An 18,989-nucleotide genomic window follows, 5' to 3' on the forward strand; every position below is an offset into this window, starting at 1 on the left:
TCACAACACATACATTGAGATGCAGACCTTAACAATTTCTCTTATCCTAGTTAAGAAAGTTTATGGTCTTGTATAATAATCATGTTTTAGGATTTGCTTGTTCCTGGTGAGATTATCCACACATCTGTTCTTTTTCCTTAGTCTCGGTTGAAACTGGGATGATAGACACCTTAATGGTGACTATTCTCATCAGTTTTCCCCTTCTACAGGTCTACCTCTCTTTTGTTTATCCTAATGATTTCACCCGGCTTACACACATGGAGTCAGAGAACAAATGCTTCTACAGAGAGTCTCCACTTTACCTGGAGAAGTAAGTATGAAGGAGAGTCATTACAAAGCAGCTCTGAAAGAAATGATTGAAGTGTAGAAAGTCCATTGGTGAAAGAAGTATGTTACCTTTTAACAGGCTGAAGGTTCATCCACACAACCTGCTACTGTTTGCAATGGAGCCTCATCTAGGAGGCATGTTGAAGCTGGGTCCAAGATGTTATGGCTTGAAAGAAGTATTTTTCTAGAAGCTCTCTTTTGGACAATAGCAACAGCACCTAGACTTATATATTGCTTTATAGCACTCACTGGGTGGTTTACAGAGTCTATTGCCCCCAACAGTCTGTGTCCTCATTTTACTGACTTTAGAAAGATGGAAGGCTGAATCAACATTGAATCAGTCAGGATCAAACACATGGCTGTGGGCAGAGTTAGCCTACAGCACTGCATTCTAATGACTGCACCAATATGGCTCCTTGACATATGGGGGAAGAGGCTTGAGGTGAGATGATCAGAGATGCAGATCTGCTCAGCTGCAATCCATCTAGCGGTCCTGTGATGGAACCACCTTCTTTCGTTCAGTCTTGGGGCCTGACACTTGTTTCTGTGCTGCTCTCTTGACTCTTGTGTGAGACTAAAATTATCACGCTTTCACAGGGAGATCCTCCCTCCTCATCCCCACTTTAAGTATTGATGATTGGTGGACCTAGAGATCATGAAGCTTTCTTCATGACTAGCCTTTTCTGCCTTAACAAGTGTAATGGAAATAGAGAATTGTGCTTCTGTGGCCCATATGATGAGATATTCCCTTCCCAGTGCCCAGTGCTCTTTGGGAATGTCCCTCAGCCACTCTCTTCTTGGAATGTTCTTTCTAATAAAAAAAAAGTTATTTATAACACACAACCTGGTACAGACAGTTATAATTTTTTCCCCTTCTATCCTTTTGGGTGTTCAAAATGTGTATGTGTGCTATGATGTGATACATGAATCAATGAAGGGGTGAAGCTGGTGGAAGTTGCTGAAATGGCTAAATTGATTTGTTTGATCAGAGAATAGGCAACGACTTTGTTTATTGCTGCATGGTAACGCCTTATAGACGTCTTGCATGAATCAGAAAAAAATGAACTTACCATATTTGGCTTTGATTATTAGACTGGATAAATTGTAGAAAGAAGAGAGCACAACCACCATAGAATAAGGGATAAATTTATAATTGTGCATATAGCTGCTCTAAAGAAAATTGGAAACTACTTCTTTCTATCTTACTGCTTTCTTTCCTATTTTTCTTTTACTTTTTTTTTCTTTCTTGAATTTTTAGGGTTCTCTTTGATTTATTTCTTTATTTTCCATTAGTTCGTATTAGTTTTTATCTTTTTTTAAAATTATACAAAAAATGAATTAGTAAAGAATCTCCAGCTGTTTAACAATGCACTACTATAGCTATATCTCAGTTACAGAAATCTGGACAATCGCTAGGTGGCTAAGGAAGAGGGGGGTTTTGTCTTTTTTGCCACCATCTACCAGTAGTAGTTGATAAATAGATCTGAAATAAAACTGGAGGAATTATGAAGATGTACCTGAGCAGAGCATCCCACAGCTGAACACTTTTCTGAGACACACGAAAAGCCCTTTAACTCTCAAGAACACCTATTCAGTGGCTTCACCTGAGTAGCACAAATCCATAAAGCCACCACATTGCAGTTAGCACACATCACTACCCAGATGCACATTTTGCACATCATTTCATAGTGGCCTTTCCTATCATTAGAGACAGTTGAATGTAACCAAGGAACAGTACCAGTCCCTGCTCTCATATTGCCACTGGAGAAACTGCACAGAAAGCAGCACAGCATGGCCTCATGTTGGATGGTCCTTAGGAGCAGCACGATTTATGCTGACATGATTTCCTCCCAGCTCTGGGGCAGGAGGAGGGCACAGCAAAGCAACTCTGTGGAACTATTTGAAATATAAAATAAGAATGTAAGAGATATTTGACCTTTGGGCTTCTAGCCCATATGATGATAGAAAGGCTAGAGGACAAATACTGTTGACCCATTCCCTAATGATTTGCCTCTCTTTCCCATCCCAGGCATCCCAACTGATCTTAGCCATATTTGCATGGCTATCCTTGATCATGAAACTCTGTAGAAGATGTCTCCAACCCTACTCGGTCGTATTTTTAAAAATGATTAAAATAACCTTGAATGACATGTTACATGTGCTGATGAGTCCCACTTCTTAACTATCAACAGCTGCAGGGAGGAGTCTCTACAATAAATTATACATGAGCTGTGATTTTAATCTGTTCAGGTTCCAGCTTGTGAAGAATCTTCACAGATGTCTGGAAGGCCCTTTCAGCAAACATTTGCAGGAAAGGCATGAACCGCACGGAGAAGGATTACTGGAGGACTGGGGGCTCTTGACATACCTCTGTGTGACACTCTCCTGATACTTGAGCCAGTTTTAATTACAACTGGGTCATGTACAGGAAGTACAGATTTCTGTGACTTAGATATGAGTGCCTCTGACACTGGCATTGAGACAGAGTCTTACCTTTCCCATGCTTTGCTCCACTTACTAATCAGACATGCATTGTGTTCTTTTCTACCTAAGTGTTCAGAAACTCAGTTTCAACAACTATCTCTGTCCTTCAGTACTGGTGCATCTAGGTGAGTACACGTGTGTGGCAGACTACTCCAGAAATCTAGTGAAGCAAGCTGTGACTCACAAAAACTTACCCTTGCAATATTTATAAGTTTCTAAAATGCCCTTCTAAAATCTGTGAGAAATAGGATAATGTAGGCCAAGACTCTCAGATACATTTGAGCAACACAGACTGCATATGGGTTTGTGTAGGTATACATACACTGCATCTGAAATGTTATTTTTTTTAATTCCAGATTTGGTTTTTCTAAGTACATGAAAATGGATGAAGAGGAGGAGGATCTACACCAGAGAGCCTTCCTCTTCCTGAACCCTGATAGTGAGTATTCCCAAGATCCAGCTTCATCCAGCCAATCAGAGGCCACTTTTAGTTTTTAACTTATTTTATAAGCAGCTATTGAATCATTGACTGCCAGCAGTATTATGATAATACCATTCGCTTGCAGGACTTGTGGTAACATTTTTGTACTACCCACTTGCAGAGCTTACATTTCCAGCTGTGACAAGTAATGTTTTGGGGTGATTTCTGAATGCATTTACACAGGCACTTCTTTTTTAGATAGCGTTGACAACTCTGCTCCTGTAACAGAAAACCAATGTGAAAATCAGTTCTTCTTATATATAAAAAGATATTGGTTTTGTGCATATCCTGCTGGCTATACACGTGGCCTTATTAAAGGCATGCAGTGCCACCTATGCACAGAAGTATTTGATTCTGGTCCTGTTCTGTGGGGAGCATCCTGTACAGGTAGTTTTCGACTTATGACCAATCATTTTAATGGCAGTTTGAAGTTACAACAGCCTCAGAAAATGTGACTTACAATCTATCCTCAGTTATGACTATCACACTACAACACTGGTCATGTGATCGCAGTTTGGATTCTTAGCAACTCGTTCGCATTTACAACAGTTGCAGCAGGTTGCAGTCAGATGATCATGGTTTGTGTCAGCCCTCTCAGGTAAACCAGACAGGAAATATGATGAGATGAAGTGATTCTATTTTATTGTAAGGCTACATTAACAGAATCTTGCAAGTCTGAAGTCACAAAACCTCCCGCCTCCACTTTTAACTGCTTGATCCATTAGGTTGGGTCTTTCCTAAGTTTCTTTCCCTGACGGTTAACCAACTGCAGGCATCTATCCCTTGTCTGATTCTTTCCTAGGCATCATCTCCTCCTCTTTCCCCATGGTCATTCATATATTACATTACATCTAAGACCTTTCCAGTCAGCTTGGGACAAGCAAAGTCAATTGGGGAAGCCAAGTTCGCTTAACATCCACATGGTTTGCTTAACAGCCACAGTCATTCGCTTATTGACTGAAGTAAAACTGGTTGTAAAATCAGATCTAGTTGGGTAATGACCACATCACTTAGCCATTAAAATTGCAATCCCAATTACCACCAAAAAGCAAGGACTCCCCTGTACCTTCAGCAACTCACTGATCTCTGCTCTTGCCTGTATCTTTGCGACATTGGATTTCGAAAGCCCCTCCCAACCAAGGAAGCCATTTTTGCCATCTAGACCAGACATGTCAAACACAAGGCCCGGGGGCCGGATGCGGCCCATGAAGCAGTTTCATGTGACCCTCGAAGTCATCCTGGAAACGGTGAGGGAATGGCCCCCACTGCCTTGGCCCTGGCCCAGGCTGGCTGGGAGCCAATGTACAATTTTGTGGTGGCCATCTATGCTGAAATGCATTCAGTCTTAGCTCTACAAGGCCGTCTAGAAACAACGAGAAGCCAGCCCCTGCCATGTTGGCCCCGCCCCCTGGGTGCATGCTGGAGAGGTGTCACCCTTTGTGAGGAATGAAGAAATGGACCATGTCTTGGCGCTTGTCCAGTCCCACCCCCTTCTGCCAGAGACCCTCAGATCTGTCCCACTCCTGCCCAGGCCCCCATAGGCACCTTTGACGCGAATGATGTAGAGCTGGCCATGCCCACCCAGTAGGCCACACCCATTCCATCCACACCCACCCAGTAGGTCGCACCCACCCTGGCCACACATACCCCCCCCGAGGGCAACCACAATGCTGATGCGGCCCTCAGTGAAATAGAGTTTGACACCCCTGATCTAGACACTGTTAAACCTGAGAACCATCTTAAAATGCAATCAATACTTTTCCTAACTTAAACCTGATTCACAGTAACAAAAATATTAGACCTTCAGCCTCTGCAACATGTACCCTTGACTCTTTGCAAAAAAATAAAGAGGCTTTGTTAATTATATGGAGAGAAAAAATATTTTAATTCTTCTGGTTTGAAACTAACCAAGTTTCAAATTCCTAATTCTGTCCCCAAAAAACAAAATATGGAAATCTATATAGTGTATATTGTTTTTATTTTGTACAAAATAATTCTGTAAACACATTTACAATAATTTGTTGGCCGAATAGACTGGAAGCATGAAAAACAATGACCTTTATTTACCCTGTAAGGCCATTGTTTTTCATTATATCCTCAAGTATCTTATTTAGAACAGGGAGGTACAACTTGTCTCTTACACACCCCCAGATGTTGTTATACTGCCTTATTCATCATCCCTCACCATTAGCCATGCTGTCTAGGATTCATGGAAATTGAATTTAAGAGAAAGTTATCCCTGCCTTACAATCAGAGCAATGGAGGTTGCTGAGTTTAGGAAACAGGAATATTATGGCTTTGTTTTCTGATAGCCTATGTTTATTCTAAATGTTTGCTGTTTTCTACCTTCCCAGTCTCTTCTCAGTCTCCTCTTATAGGCCCTATTGACTTAAAGCTTTGTTCTTTATCTCATTGTCTGCCACACCCTCCCTACCTGTAAGTCATCCTACCAATCCCAGATACCACTCCAAGATTTGACCTACTTTGTGAATAATTTCCTAGATTTCCTTGACGAGGAGGAAGAAGGTGCTGATAGTCCTGAACCTACTGACCCTTTTCCTGATGTCAAGAGCCCCAGTGTGTTGGATGCCCATGTGTTCACTGGAAAGAAGAGAAAAGATAGGCCCTTAGCCACAAAAGATTATGGGAATAATATGGACTATAATAGTTTTCATCAGAAGCAAAATAAGTTTGACAAAGAAGGAGACTTCACAAGGCAACCTGTCTCCGTAGGCCCAAGCAGTGAACCTAGCTTGAGTCCTCAGACTTCATCTAAGGGCTTCCAGGCTTATGAGAATGCAGCACCCTTTGGAGAACATGTCATCATCAACGGCCGATCTCTCAACTGGGCACAAGATGTGGAGAAGGGAAGGAAGGAAGTTGATCAGGGACTACTGTCGTCTTCAAAAAAAGGCAGCTCTTTCAGCCTCCAACCTCACCTTTCTGTGCCCTTCTTTGTTGGAAAGGCCAAGCAGCAGAGTCCTAGGGAAGAGAAACAATCCAAGAAAGAGACAAAGAAACCTCCAGAGAAAGTATACGTGACCAGGCTACAGCCCAATAAGAAGAAGGCCCCATCACAGAAGGATGTCTTCCCTGGAGTCTTCCTCTATCCTAGATCTCCAAGGAAGGTGCGATGGAACTCCCGGATCCCTCAGGGTCGCTCTGCTCCCTCCAACAAACTTCATTCTCCCTCTGTCCATAGAACATCTTTGCTTGTTGGTAATGCCACTAGGGAAGCAGATTTTTCTAAAAGGAAAGGCCTACGAGCCAGCCGGAAATGGGAACAATTTTATGGTAGGCAACCTTTTAAAGGCAGTATTAAGCGGCAGGTGCATCCAAGTGCCTCAGTCTTGCTTGCAGAAGGGCTGTTCAGCAAAGAAAACTTTGAGGTCACCACTCCAGCAAGGACTATGTTAGATTTCAATTCTTCAGAGGTAGTGCTGTCTGAAGGGATGCAAGTGACATCTTTCCTCCAGATATCAGAAATGACAGAATCTCAGCAGAAGGGGCTTGAAGGCCCTGAGAAGACCCAGGAGGAGGAAGTGGAAGAGGAAGTGTCTGATTATAGCTACGAAAATTCTGAGCTACAGCAGAGCTGGCTAGAGGACTCCATCAATTGGCAAAGGACGTTTAGTGTCAGCCCTGTTGACTTTGAATTGCTCCGCTCAGATTGGAATGATCTGAGGTGCAACGTTTCAGGAAACTTGCAGCTGAGTGAGAGCGAGGTGGTGGATGTGGTGGCTCAGTATATGGAGAAACTCAATGAGAAGAATGGCGGGTAAGAATGGAAGAGAATTGTGTGAAGGGAGGCATTATCACCAGAATAGATAAGGGTGGAATGAGGTTCCCCTTCAGCCTTCCATTCAGCAATTAGGTGTACTACTCTAGGGGAAATTGTTACACTTGTGTGTTTGTAGGATGTGTGTGTTCTGCCCAGGATTTTGTCAGAATAAAGGAGATTTAAAAAATGCTAAATGAATGGATGTACAGCTGATACAAGATAGTTTCTTGGAGGAGAGTATTTGATGTGGGCCAAGCTTCCATATGACAGCTTTCTGTCCTTCCACCCCCAGCATCTACACTCTCTTGCGAATCATTAATGTTGAGAAGCGGCGAGACACGGCCCGAGGCAACCGCTATCTGATGGAGTTAGAGCTGATGGAGAGGGGTCAGAGAACGGTCCGGCTCTCAGAATACATCTATGTCCTGCTCCACCAGGGCAAGTCAGAGGACAGCACTGAAGTCAACCCTGAAGGGCCTGCAACAGTAGCCACTGAATCTCAACCACCACCTAGTGCCTGGAGTCTTCTGTATGGAAAACCCATCCTCTGCCGACCTTTGCGGCTCAGCTGGAGGCATGATGTTATGGTTCATTTTGTTGTCCCAGGTAGGTGATTTGCCCCCTGTATTCCAGGGTTGAAAGGCTGCTTTTCCCAGGCACGACATATGAGGCAGAGGGGAAAACAAAACCGGAGACCAACTGCAGTTGGGTTGGGGTTGAAAGAAGTTTGGAAAAGAAATTTCTCCTGGAATACACAAATATTCTTTTTTAATCCTCATTGTTGTTCCCGTGGGACCTTGTTGACATGAAATGAGAGAAATTATGGGAGGAAAGTCTGTCTATGCTCCATTTGGGAAGGAAATGAGAGAAGGGTGAGATCTGTTCCTCCCTAGCTAATCTCTGTGCACCGTGAAAGGAGAATAGCAATTAAGAATACTGTATCCCAGATCTTAAATTATGTGTTTTTGTTTGCATTGGTAAATCACATATTCTATAATGAGACTACAGAAGGAGCAAAGATGCACTGATCAATAGGTGATAAGGCAGTTATATTGGTGCTTAGCTATATTGGCATCTTTTCACTGTATAATTCTTTTGTTCTGCTATTAGAAGAATGTAATGCTCAAATACTGAATTTCTTTGGGCTAGAGACTTTTGAAGTCTTTTGAGGTCATGACTGAAACCTGTGCTGAGAATTGTCCATATGCCCTTGCTATTGTGAGTCCATAAGAATAATTAAAGCCTTTAATTCGGAGGTCTTCAAACGTGGCCCTTTTATGACTTGTGGACTTCAACTCCCAGAATTCCTCAGCCAGGCACGCTGCCTGAGAAATTCTGGGTGTTGAAGTCCACAAGTCATAAAAGGGGCAAGTTTGAAGACCCCTGCTTTAATTAGTGGAATGTTTCCATATAAACACTCTATTGAGCTTTTGTGTTAAAATGCCCCAAATCCCTGTTCGTATCTTGCAGTGAAGAACCAAGCACGCTGGATACAGCAGTTCATCTCAGATATGGCCAGCCTATTTCTGAACACCAAGGATGCCAACTTCAATATCATATTGGTGGATTTTGATAGTGATGACATGAATGTGGAGAAAGCCCTTCAGGAGGCTCACCTGCCCAGGTAACCCAAGCAGTGATGAAAGCTCCAGAACCATTTCCTCTGATGGTTCTCCCTAAGTCCTCACAGCTAAATCTTAAAACTCTCAAATCTCTTTTAATGACTGCAAATGTTGCCCACTATTTTTCTGTGCAACATATGGTAGGTTCAGTTAACCACTAGGGAAATCTGCTCAATTTCCTCTCTAAACTTGCCACATTATGTGCAAACAACCTGCTTTCTTCACTGTGTAGAAGAGTGAGGCTTCAGATGCAAAGGATACCAGCACAAAAGAACCAGTGCTTGTGTATACAAAAAAGAAATGCCAACAACAGCATGGCTATACAGAGATCAAAGTTGTGTGTGTGTGTCGTGTCTCTAACTAATGCCACCACTCTATTAAATCTGTTTGGATGAGTTCCAAGTTTTATTAACCATTGTAAATATCAAGATAATAAATTAACATGCATGTAACCTTCCTAGGGCTGTAGGTTTTAATCAGTTTTATTGATAGGTTAAAGCTAAGCCGTGAACATACGTACTAGGAAGTGAACCTCATTGAAAAAAAATAGATACATATGTCACCTCTTATTTATTCTTTAGCCAAAAGGATTCCCAAAGCAACTTCCATGGATCCTATTTATTGAAAAGGATAAATATCAATATCAATAAACAACCAGTAAACAATCAATAAACAACCAGTATCAATAAACAACCAGTCATAGTTATAGTGTGTCAGTGTATCAATAAATAACTAATACTTTGGCTAAGTGTTTTTGATCTAATTATTCCAAAAGCCAATGGACAGATATAACTGAAGGAAACCACATCACTTGAGAACCCAAAGAGCCAGCAGATATAAGCAATGAAAGAAGAAGCAGTTTGAAGTTACTACTATATTTTATGGAGCCTGTCCCCAGGATTAACATAGAGCAGGGGTTCTCAACCTTGGCAACTTTAAGACTTGTGGACTTCAACTTCCAGAATTCTGGAAGTCCACAAGTCTTAAAGTTGCCAAGGTTGAGAACCCCTGACATAGAGTAAGGAAAGAAGAAGAGACAGCTATGACTGTGATTTTATAGCCTAGCTTGAGCATGCTCAAAAGTCCTAGCTGACACAAAACAGTTAGCCACTCTCCAGTTTGATCTTCTAGGCATATCCATTTGAGAGTATGGCAACTTAAGGTCAATCACCTTTAGGGGCTTGAAAAAAAAGAAAAGAGCGGAGAAGTAGAGAGGGTGACAATTGCCCATACTTCATCCTTGCTCATTATCTGCAGTGAGAAGAAGGAGACTCCTTATCTTCCTATTGATGATTTAAACCAGTGGTTCTCAACCTGTGGGTCGGGACCCCATTTGGGGTCAAACGACCATTTCACGGGGGTCGCCAAACAACACAGTCCGCCATTTTTTCCACCCTTTTCCTTAGCTGTGCTACTCCCTTTTATTCTATTGGCTTTTGAAAGCCAATAGAATAGACTCTCTTGAATAGAGTCTAATTCTACTGGCTTTCAAAAGCCAGTAGGAATTGTCCAGGCTGGCTCTGCCCTGCTGAGCCCACCAAAAGTCCCATTCTGTAAACGGTGCTGCACCAGTTGAGTAGTCCTCGACTTACGACCAGTTGAGTAGTCCTCGACTTACGACCGGTTGGGGGTCGTGGCATTAAAAAGGTTGAGAACCACTGATTTAAACCAAAGGTGAAAAAAGAGAGGGAGGAGGAAAGTAATAATAAACAGTTGTAATGAAAAGCCAGAAGAGCTGAGGGAGTGGTCCTGTGATTGACTTAAAACTTTGCAACAAGAGCCTGTGGATATGAACACAGAAGTAATTCCACTGAATTAAATAGAATTTATGCCCTGTTAAGCATGCCTCCTGAATTAATCTATGAAAGTTCATCTGAATTCATAGGGCTGCAAGTTAAAGAACAGTTCCTAATTATTCATTTGTTTTTACGTCTCTTGGCTTCAATTATCATTCTGGAAAAAAGACAATGAACAAGAAAATGTTGATGATGAACTTTCCCTCTAAAAACAACCGAAGAGTTCACTGATTAAAAAAGTTACGGGTGAACTTTTGGTAATATATGAATTTATTTGGTTGAAAAGTTAAAGAGTTAAGAGTTAAAATGCTCGACTTTCTTGCCTATCATCTTCTTGACTGTCATGTACTCTTCTCCGCCTAGAACAGTAGTTCTCAACCTTTCTAATGTCGAGACCCCATAATACAGTTCCCCATGTTGTGGTGACCCCCAACCACTTATACATCACCGGGTGCCAGGGGCGTGGCCACAGAAAAGGGGGGGGAAATGGCGGACAGCCTTGTTTGGCGACCCCCGTGAAATGGTCATTCGACCCCAAATGGGGTCCCGACCCACAGGTTGAGAACCACTGGCCTAGAATAATCACTTTTTGATTTATAGTCTCTTCCCTGATACTGGGAAACCTCTGGTATTTAGAGCCATTTTGCTGAACAGACTGTGCTTTCTGCTGGCTTCCCCACCACTGTGCCTTTATCTCCTGCCATTCCTTTACAGGTACCAATATTTGAAACGCACAGGGAACTTTGAGCGCTCTGCAGGATTACAGGCTGGGGTGGATGCCATAGAGGTGAGACCCAAGGAGAAGTAGGAGGGCCTTCCTGGAGGTGTTGAATGTCTACTTTGTCCCCTACTCACGGCCTGCCTGTAATGCTCTTTCACCCTTCAGGATGGCAGCAGTATTGTATTCCTTTGTGACCTGCACATTCACTTTCCCCTCAATATTCTGGACAGCATCCGGAAACACTGTGTGGAGGGAAAGCTGGCCTATGCACCCATTGTCATGAGACTGGGCTGCGGGAGCTCTCCACGAGAACCCAACGGTAAGGGGCTGCTGTTGCTGGGAAATTATTGCCTGTGAATTGGTGTAGCATTTTCAGGCAGAGAATTAGGAATCTTGGCTAGCGCATTCCTTCAAGAGGCCTTCCCTAAGTGGTTTTGACATAAAAAGCACTAAATGATAACACTGCCAAGTGGGGCTGCTCGTTGAAAGCCGTCAGCATATGTGTGGCTGTTTTAGTGAAAAGGGATGAGAGGAAGTATGCTCTTTTTTTAAATATGTACCATACTGTTGCTATTAATTACTTATTATTGTATAAATGGGGCCATATGCTTAGTCTCTAAAGTCTTCAGGATCATCTGAGCTTTGTGCAGTAGACATTCCTTTCTGCCCAATATTCATCTCCTAAAATCTGTTTCACAATTGTAACTATTGTTGGAAATACGGAGTAGATGGCTTCTTCTCCAGAGGCACTGTCTTTACAGAGAAGACAACATGGGAAAGATTTAGACCAGAGGCAAAAATCCTGTGCCAGATGTTGCTAAATTCCTATTCCCAACACCCCTCCCTTTTGATCACTCAGACTAGGACTGCTGGGACTTGTAGTTCAGCAAACTTAGAAGGTTACAAATTCCCTGTCTCTGATATAGTTTGAGTACAACTATCGTTAAGCCTATTTCTTCCCCCATATCTTCATCATCATCATCATCATCATCATGTTGGAAGGGATCTTGGAGGAAGTTTTTCCTTAATTCTAGGTTGCTTCTCTCTTTGGTTCGTTTGCTTCTTGTCCTGCCTTCAGGTGCTTTGGAGAATAGCTTCACTCCCTCTTCTTTGTGGCAGCCCCTGAGATATTGGAACACTGCTATCATGTCCCCCCTCATCTTTCTCTTCATTAAACTAGACCAGGGGTAGGCAACCCAAAACACTCAAAGAGCCACTTGGACCTGTTTCCCACCAAAAACAAAACACTGGGAGCCGCAAAACCCTTTTGATATCTAAAATGAAGATAACACTGCATATATCCTTTTTTACCTTTATTATAGGTGTGTGTGTGTGTGTGTGTGTGTGTGTGTGTGTGTGTGTGTGTATGTATATATACATACACACACACACACACACACACACACATTAAAAATAAAAGTAAAAATATGACTCTTGGGAATATCCATACTATTAAAACAATGATCACCAAGAGAATGCTTTAAGAGAATAAAATTACATACACACACAGGTAAAAAAAGGATATATGCAGTGTTATCTTCATTTTAGATGTCAAAAGGGTCTCTCTCTCCCTCCCTCTCTGCCCTTGGTCTGCCACTCCTCTTCCCCCACTCTCTCTCTCTCTCCCTCTCTCTTTCTCTCTCTCTCTTTCTCCCCCCCCCTCCTATCTGCTGCTCACTTGGCAAGCTTCAAGCTGTTGTCCAACAACCTCCGGGGTAGGCAACCTCGTCTCTTTTATGACTCATGGACTTCAACTCCCAGAATTCCTGAGTCAGCCTAGCTTGGCTAGCTAGCTCTCTCCTGCCCTTCCTGCTTCCTGCTTCCTTCAGAGACGCAGCAAAGGGAGGAGCTCTACCCAGAAAGCTTTTCAGCTCCTTGGAGAACACTGTGAGTGCACTCTCTTTTACACATACACACACACACACACACACACAACACATACACACAAAACACAGAGAGAGAGAGAGAGAGAGAGAGAGAGAGAGAAGCAGGGAAGTGCAATTGCCTCCCTCTGTCTCTGTCTCTCTCTGCAAAGGCAGAGGAGGCTGGGAGCCACAGGGGAAGGCTCAAAAAGCCGCATGCGGCTCCAGAGCCGCAGGTTGCCGACCTGTGAACTAGACATACCCAATTCCAGCAACCGTTCCTTATATGTTTTAGCCTCCAGTCCCCTAATCATCTTTGTTGCTCTTCTCTGTACTCTTTCTAGAGTCTCAACATCTTTTTTACATCGTGGTGACCAAAACTGGATACTGTATTCCAGTTTTGGCCTTACCAAGGCATTGTAAAGTGGTATTAACACTTTACGTGATCTTGATTCTATTCCTCTGTTAATGCAGCCCAGCACTGTGTTGGTTTTTTTGGCAGCTGCAGCACACTGCTGGCTCATATTTAAGTGATTATCCACTAGGACTCCCAGATTCCTCTCACAGTTACTACTATTGAGCAAGGTACCCCCTATACTATACCTGCACGTTTGGTTTTTCTTGCCTAAATGTAGAACCTTACTTCCTATATTATTTTCCATAATGGATCAGAAGTAGAATTTCCCTGATTAGACAAGCAGCCAGGGGAAAGAAGTCTTGTATGACATTTTAACATAGATAATTCATCTCTAGCCAGCAAAAGTAAAATAGATAAAATAGGTCTTGGTGACAAATATACCATCCTATCTCCTAATATTTTCCGTACGGAAACTATCAACAGAGGGATGGGTGGGGGAAACATAGAATGGGAAAGTTTTATTTTTGCTTTGCAAAGAATGGCTTGCAAGCCTCCTTCAGGGTCATTCTAATAGGAAATAATAGAGACATACTGTACTTTGGGTATATAAATAACATGAATACATTATACTTAATAACATTTTTTCCTTAGAGAAGGTCAACATTGTATTTTAAATAAAATTAGATTTTGCTATTTTTATAGCAATTGATCAGTTCACTAAAATATTTACATATGCTTTTCCAATTGCTCAGAGCTGTTTACTACTTAATCGTAAAAACTAATCACAAATACACAAAACAAACATTCACCAGCAGAATGAAATAAACGTCCATCCCAAAAAGAGAATAAATAAAGGTAGGCTGCAATTACTTGTTTTGCATACTTTAGCTCTGCTTTTTCTGGGTTTGGAAAAAGAGGCAAGGGCATCTATGAAACCATTTTTGAGTCCAGCCCCTACTGAGTGCAGGAATCCAAATGAGAGCATCACAGAGAGATGTCTATCCAGCCACTGCTTGAATGCAGTTAAATATTTTCCATCGTGGAAGGAAGATCACCACCTCTTTGGATAACTGACTTCTGTGCTTATTGATAGGAAGGCTTCTTTCTAGCATTCAATCAGAATCTGCCTTGTGGTGACTTAAATGCATTATTTAATGCCCTGCACTCTGGATTGAGTGAGCCAGTCACTCTCTCTAAGTCAGTGGTTCTAAACCTGTGGGTCAGGACCCCATTTGGGGTCGAACGACCATTTCACAGGGGTCGCCAAACAACGCAGTCCGCCATTTTTTTCCCCCTTTTCCTTAGCTGTGCTACTCCCTTTTATTCTATTGGCTTTTGAAAGCCAATAGAATAGACTCTCTTGAATAGAGTCTAATTCTATTGGCTTTCAAAAGCCAATAGGAATTGTCCAGGCTGTCTCTGCCCTGCTGAGCCCGCCAAAAGTCCCATTCTGCAAACGGTGCTGCACCAGTTGAGTAGTCCTCGACTTACGACCGGTTGAGTAGTCCTCGACTTACGACTGGTTGGGGGTCGCGGCATTAAAAAGGTTGAGAACCACTGCTCCAAGTCCTAGGAAGATGACAACAGCCAACTATTTCTGAACAATTGTTCCAAGGAAACTTCATGGACTTGTCCAGGTAGCTGCCAAGAGTCAAGAGTAACATGAAAGTGCAAAAGAAAAAAAAATGTAGGAGCTGCATCAGTTGCTAGTAGACTTTTGGATACAATTTCAAGGCTTTGGTTTTGTTAAAATCTTTTGTGACTTAGATCCTCAATAACCTTGGGACCATCTGACTGAGGTAGAGTTTACCTTTCCACTTTCTACAAGGTAGGAGGACAGGTTGAGAATCTCTCCCTCACAAGGAAAAAACTGGCCTCCCTGATGGCAGCCCCTCACTTTTGAACAGTTAACTCCTCCCTTGTTATCTTTGGAAAGCAATCAAGACAATGTTTTTCCAATAGATTTTGGATAAAATGATGCAGTTGAGTTGAACCTAGCTGACCAAGAAAGGAAGTATTTTATAGTCTGACTTTATGATGGGTTTTGTTGTTTGCTAAGTGTTTGTTTGGTGGATGTCTATAGTTTTTATCTCATTGGGAGCCAACTAGAGTATTAGGAATGGGAGACACATGAAGTATTCCATAAACAAACAAAACATCCCGGAAGAATGCAGTAGGAAAGCCACTTTATACTGTATGAGGAAGACTGCATGATTGTGTCCAACTTGAGGGTGTTTTATCGTCTTTCTGTTCCCATAACTGTTCCTCATAGGTCCTCATGTTATAACAGGCAATTATATATATATATATGGTGTATAGACCCATTAGAAAATTATTTTGAGTAAGGAAGTACATGCATCTTCTTCCAGAACTTTGTTTATTAATAAGAGAGTGATAACATTCATTATGGAGCCCAATTCTGTAGGTTTACTAGTTGGAACCAATTTGATCTGAGCAAAGGTACCATTTCAAGGGACATGCTGGGCACTTGTAAAGCTGGCATAACCTTTCCCTACTCTAAATTGGTTTACATAAAGGTTACCTTCTCATTTCTTTTGTATTTACATGAGATAATCTTGTTTGCTACCACTCAGGGACATATTTCTATGATCTAAACAGGATGCTTTCCATATCAAATCTGAAGAAAAAAAAATCTTGCCTTGTCTTTTTCTCAGGCTACTGGGAAGTAAATGGCTTTGGCCTCTTTGGGATCTATAAGTCTGACTTTGATCGTATTGGAGGGATGAACACAGAAGAGTTTCGGGATCGCTGGGGCGGAGAAGACTGGGAGCTGTTGGACAGGTGAGGCTACTCTCCATATCTCTTCCAGCCCATGTTAGAATTCTTCTGCTGACTGAAAAAAGGAGACTATTTTGCCTGAATAAATAGCGAGGATTATTAGACAGGGAGGTCTCTGTTGATGACTGTGTACATCATTGCTTTTACCTGCAGGATCATTAAATTATTTGCAGGTAATGCTTTCCACTTCTACCATCCTAAGGTCACAGTGAGCTACAATTTTGAACAGGCGAGGGCAAATTGAAATACATCCCTTCCCTCCCCATCACTACTCATCCTCTCTCCCAGCAAGCCGATGCTGTCTGCTTTTATTATCTGTGGGCTGGAAGTTGTGAAACTGACTTTAAAAAGACCTGGGCTTGCAAGCAAAATCTAAAATGTGTTTGAAGCCTGTGCAAAAATGCCTTTAGGCTAATAGTCTATTTGAAGATTTCCTTTTCAAGTGACATAGACACCAGTTTCCCCTCTCACAGAGAATTAGACTGCAACACCCTCCCTTGATTATTTTTAACCCTTGCTTAATAAAGGGAAATCCAGTGTTCCCAGTTTTTTCCAAGACTAGTTTTTAACTTATTTTTTTACTTCCAGATGGTCCTCAACCTACAGACATAATTGGGATGCAGCTTTGGTCACATCATTGTGGTCATAAGAAATTGGACTCAATTTTATGATAGTTTTTATGACTGTCATTAAATGAATCACTATGATCATGAAGTGAATCCAGCTTCCCCGATGGGCATTTTTTTGCTGGAAACTGACAAAATTGTGACTGCAGGAAGCTCCAACCAATCATAAATGAGACCTGGTTGCTAAGACCCCAGTCTGTGATCATATGACTGCGAGTATAAGGTCATAAGTGCGAGTATAAGATCACAAGCCATTTTGCCAAGGCCATTGTAACTTTGAACCATCATTAAATGAACAGTCATAGGTTGAGGGCTACCTTTGTTTTCTCTTGGGCTTGGGATAGTGTACATTTTCCTTTCATTGCTTCAGCCAAAGAACCAAGTATTTATCTTTTTTTATCATTTTATTAATTTGCTACTAGTCAGCAGCACAATCCTGGACAATACAGATAAGTCCTTGACTTTACAACCAGTTGCTTACCAACTGTCTGAAGTTACAACAGACCTTGAGGCTTGTTAACAACCCGCATTCAAAGTTCTGATTATCAGGGGACCTGTCATGTGACCTAATTCCAGGAGCTCAGCAATGTGGTCACATTTACAGTCATTTGCAGCATCTTGCAGTCATAAGATCACAATTTTGCCATTCATTCATTCATTCATTCATTCATTCATATACTGTATAGACTGAAAAAGAAGAGAATCCTTTCAGGACTTACACATATAACTTCATCCCCTATTGCTAGCTCAACTTAGAAGCAGGATGGGGAAGAGAAAGGTATTATTGTGTCATAATAACTAGCTTGAATTTTGGCACATTCTGGGATCCTTCTCCAAGATCTATTACTCCAATAAGGACCAGCACATTTTTTTTCAGAAAATTAGCACAGGGTTTTATTTTTATCCAGTCTTTCAATCAAGTACAAAAGATACCATACATAGCACAATTTCTCTTGGTTTCCTCCTCAGCTATACAAGCTCTAGAGCAGGGGTTCCCAATCTTGGCAACTTTAAGACTGCAACTCCCAGAATCCCCCAGCATGGCTTATTTTTGCTGTCTGTGCCCAAAGCAATTCATACATATACTACTGTATTTCTCCAGCCACATTCATTCTTTCCCACACTAAGGTTACTGTTTCCTTTAGTGTATTCTCAATAAATCAAAGGCAATCTCCCATTCTGAAAATAAATTATTGGGCCAGAGGGTGGGGGAACCTAATCCCTTTGAAGTAAAGGCAGTACATATTCACAATATAAACAATGTGTAAGTCAGATGCTCAACTAACCACAGACTACTGCATGTCCCTAGGTAGATCAAACAGTCTTGTTTTGCCCGCTGGAAATGGTTTGAATTGCGACTTTGTCAAATCTTTTTTTCCATTTTTATTATTTTATTTTCATTACAAGCATAAGAAAAAAAATTCAGATACATAAGAATTTGTGTTCTATTTTAGAAGAAGGGTAAAATTTACTCCACAACTGTTTTTGTTAGGTATTGTTTCTGATTGTGATACTAAAGAGACTATATTGATGTTAAATTTAATCACAGCGGCAAGGTTGTTAGTAGGGCAATGTTGGAAGAAGGAATCTTTGCCTACCTTGCAAGAGTGGTTTCTTAAAGCTTCTTGTTTGGCGGAAATGGCAAAGATTTCGGCTTTCTTGAAAGACCAATCGCAAGAGAAGTATTTTTTGGTATGGAAAAAATGGATAGACTTTATACAATATAAGTTGGATATAAAAAATATTATTTAGCTTTTCAATAACTTATACTTAAAATTTAAGATATTTTATAGACTTTTTTCCTTTTTCTTTCTTCCTATTTTCTTGTATTTCCTTGTATTTTTGTTTTTTTTATACATATATTATTGTTAACTAGTTTACAATTTCTTTAATTAATGTATTTAGATTTGTTTATGGTTTATATTTGTTTTAAGACTTTTTGAAAAAATATTAATTAAGCCTGTATTCAGCTCTGGGAAGGTCGGGGGAGGGCATGGGAGGGTTGGGGGGGTTTGGGGAAGGGAACAGTATTGTTTTGTAAAATTTAAAAATTTTCAATAAAAAAAAAAGAATTTGTGTTCTATTTTAACTTCTTATGTATCTGAATTTTTTTTCTTGTGATTGCGACTTTG

The 18,989-nt window shown here is 41.3% G+C and overlaps 1 protein-coding gene across 2 annotated transcripts in view; it reads left to right on the top strand.

Moving 5' to 3' along the window:
• B4GALNT4 (beta-1,4-N-acetyl-galactosaminyltransferase 4) overlaps nt 1-18,989 on the top strand; it is a 210,661-nt gene that overhangs the window by 184,178 nt on the left and 7,494 nt on the right. For both annotated transcript variants that reach the window (XM_039353242.1, XM_039353243.1), the window contains 8 exons: nt 210-310; nt 3,168-3,250; nt 5,795-7,070; nt 7,366-7,679; nt 8,544-8,697; nt 11,206-11,278; nt 11,378-11,531; nt 16,108-16,234. In XM_039353242.1, coding sequence (XP_039209176.1) covers nt 210-310; nt 3,168-3,250; nt 5,795-7,070; nt 7,366-7,679; nt 8,544-8,697; nt 11,206-11,278; nt 11,378-11,531; nt 16,108-16,234 — 2,282 coding nt within the window. The remainder of the gene's footprint in view (nt 1-209; nt 311-3,167; nt 3,251-5,794; nt 7,071-7,365; nt 7,680-8,543; nt 8,698-11,205; nt 11,279-11,377; nt 11,532-16,107; nt 16,235-18,989) is intronic.

Source organism: Crotalus tigris, unplaced genomic scaffold (genome assembly GCF_016545835.1).
Source record: "Crotalus tigris isolate CLP2741 ecotype Arizona unplaced genomic scaffold, ASM1654583v1 scf7180000018504.2861643, whole genome shotgun sequence".
Lineage (NCBI taxonomy): Eukaryota > Metazoa > Chordata > Lepidosauria > Squamata > Viperidae > Crotalus > Crotalus tigris.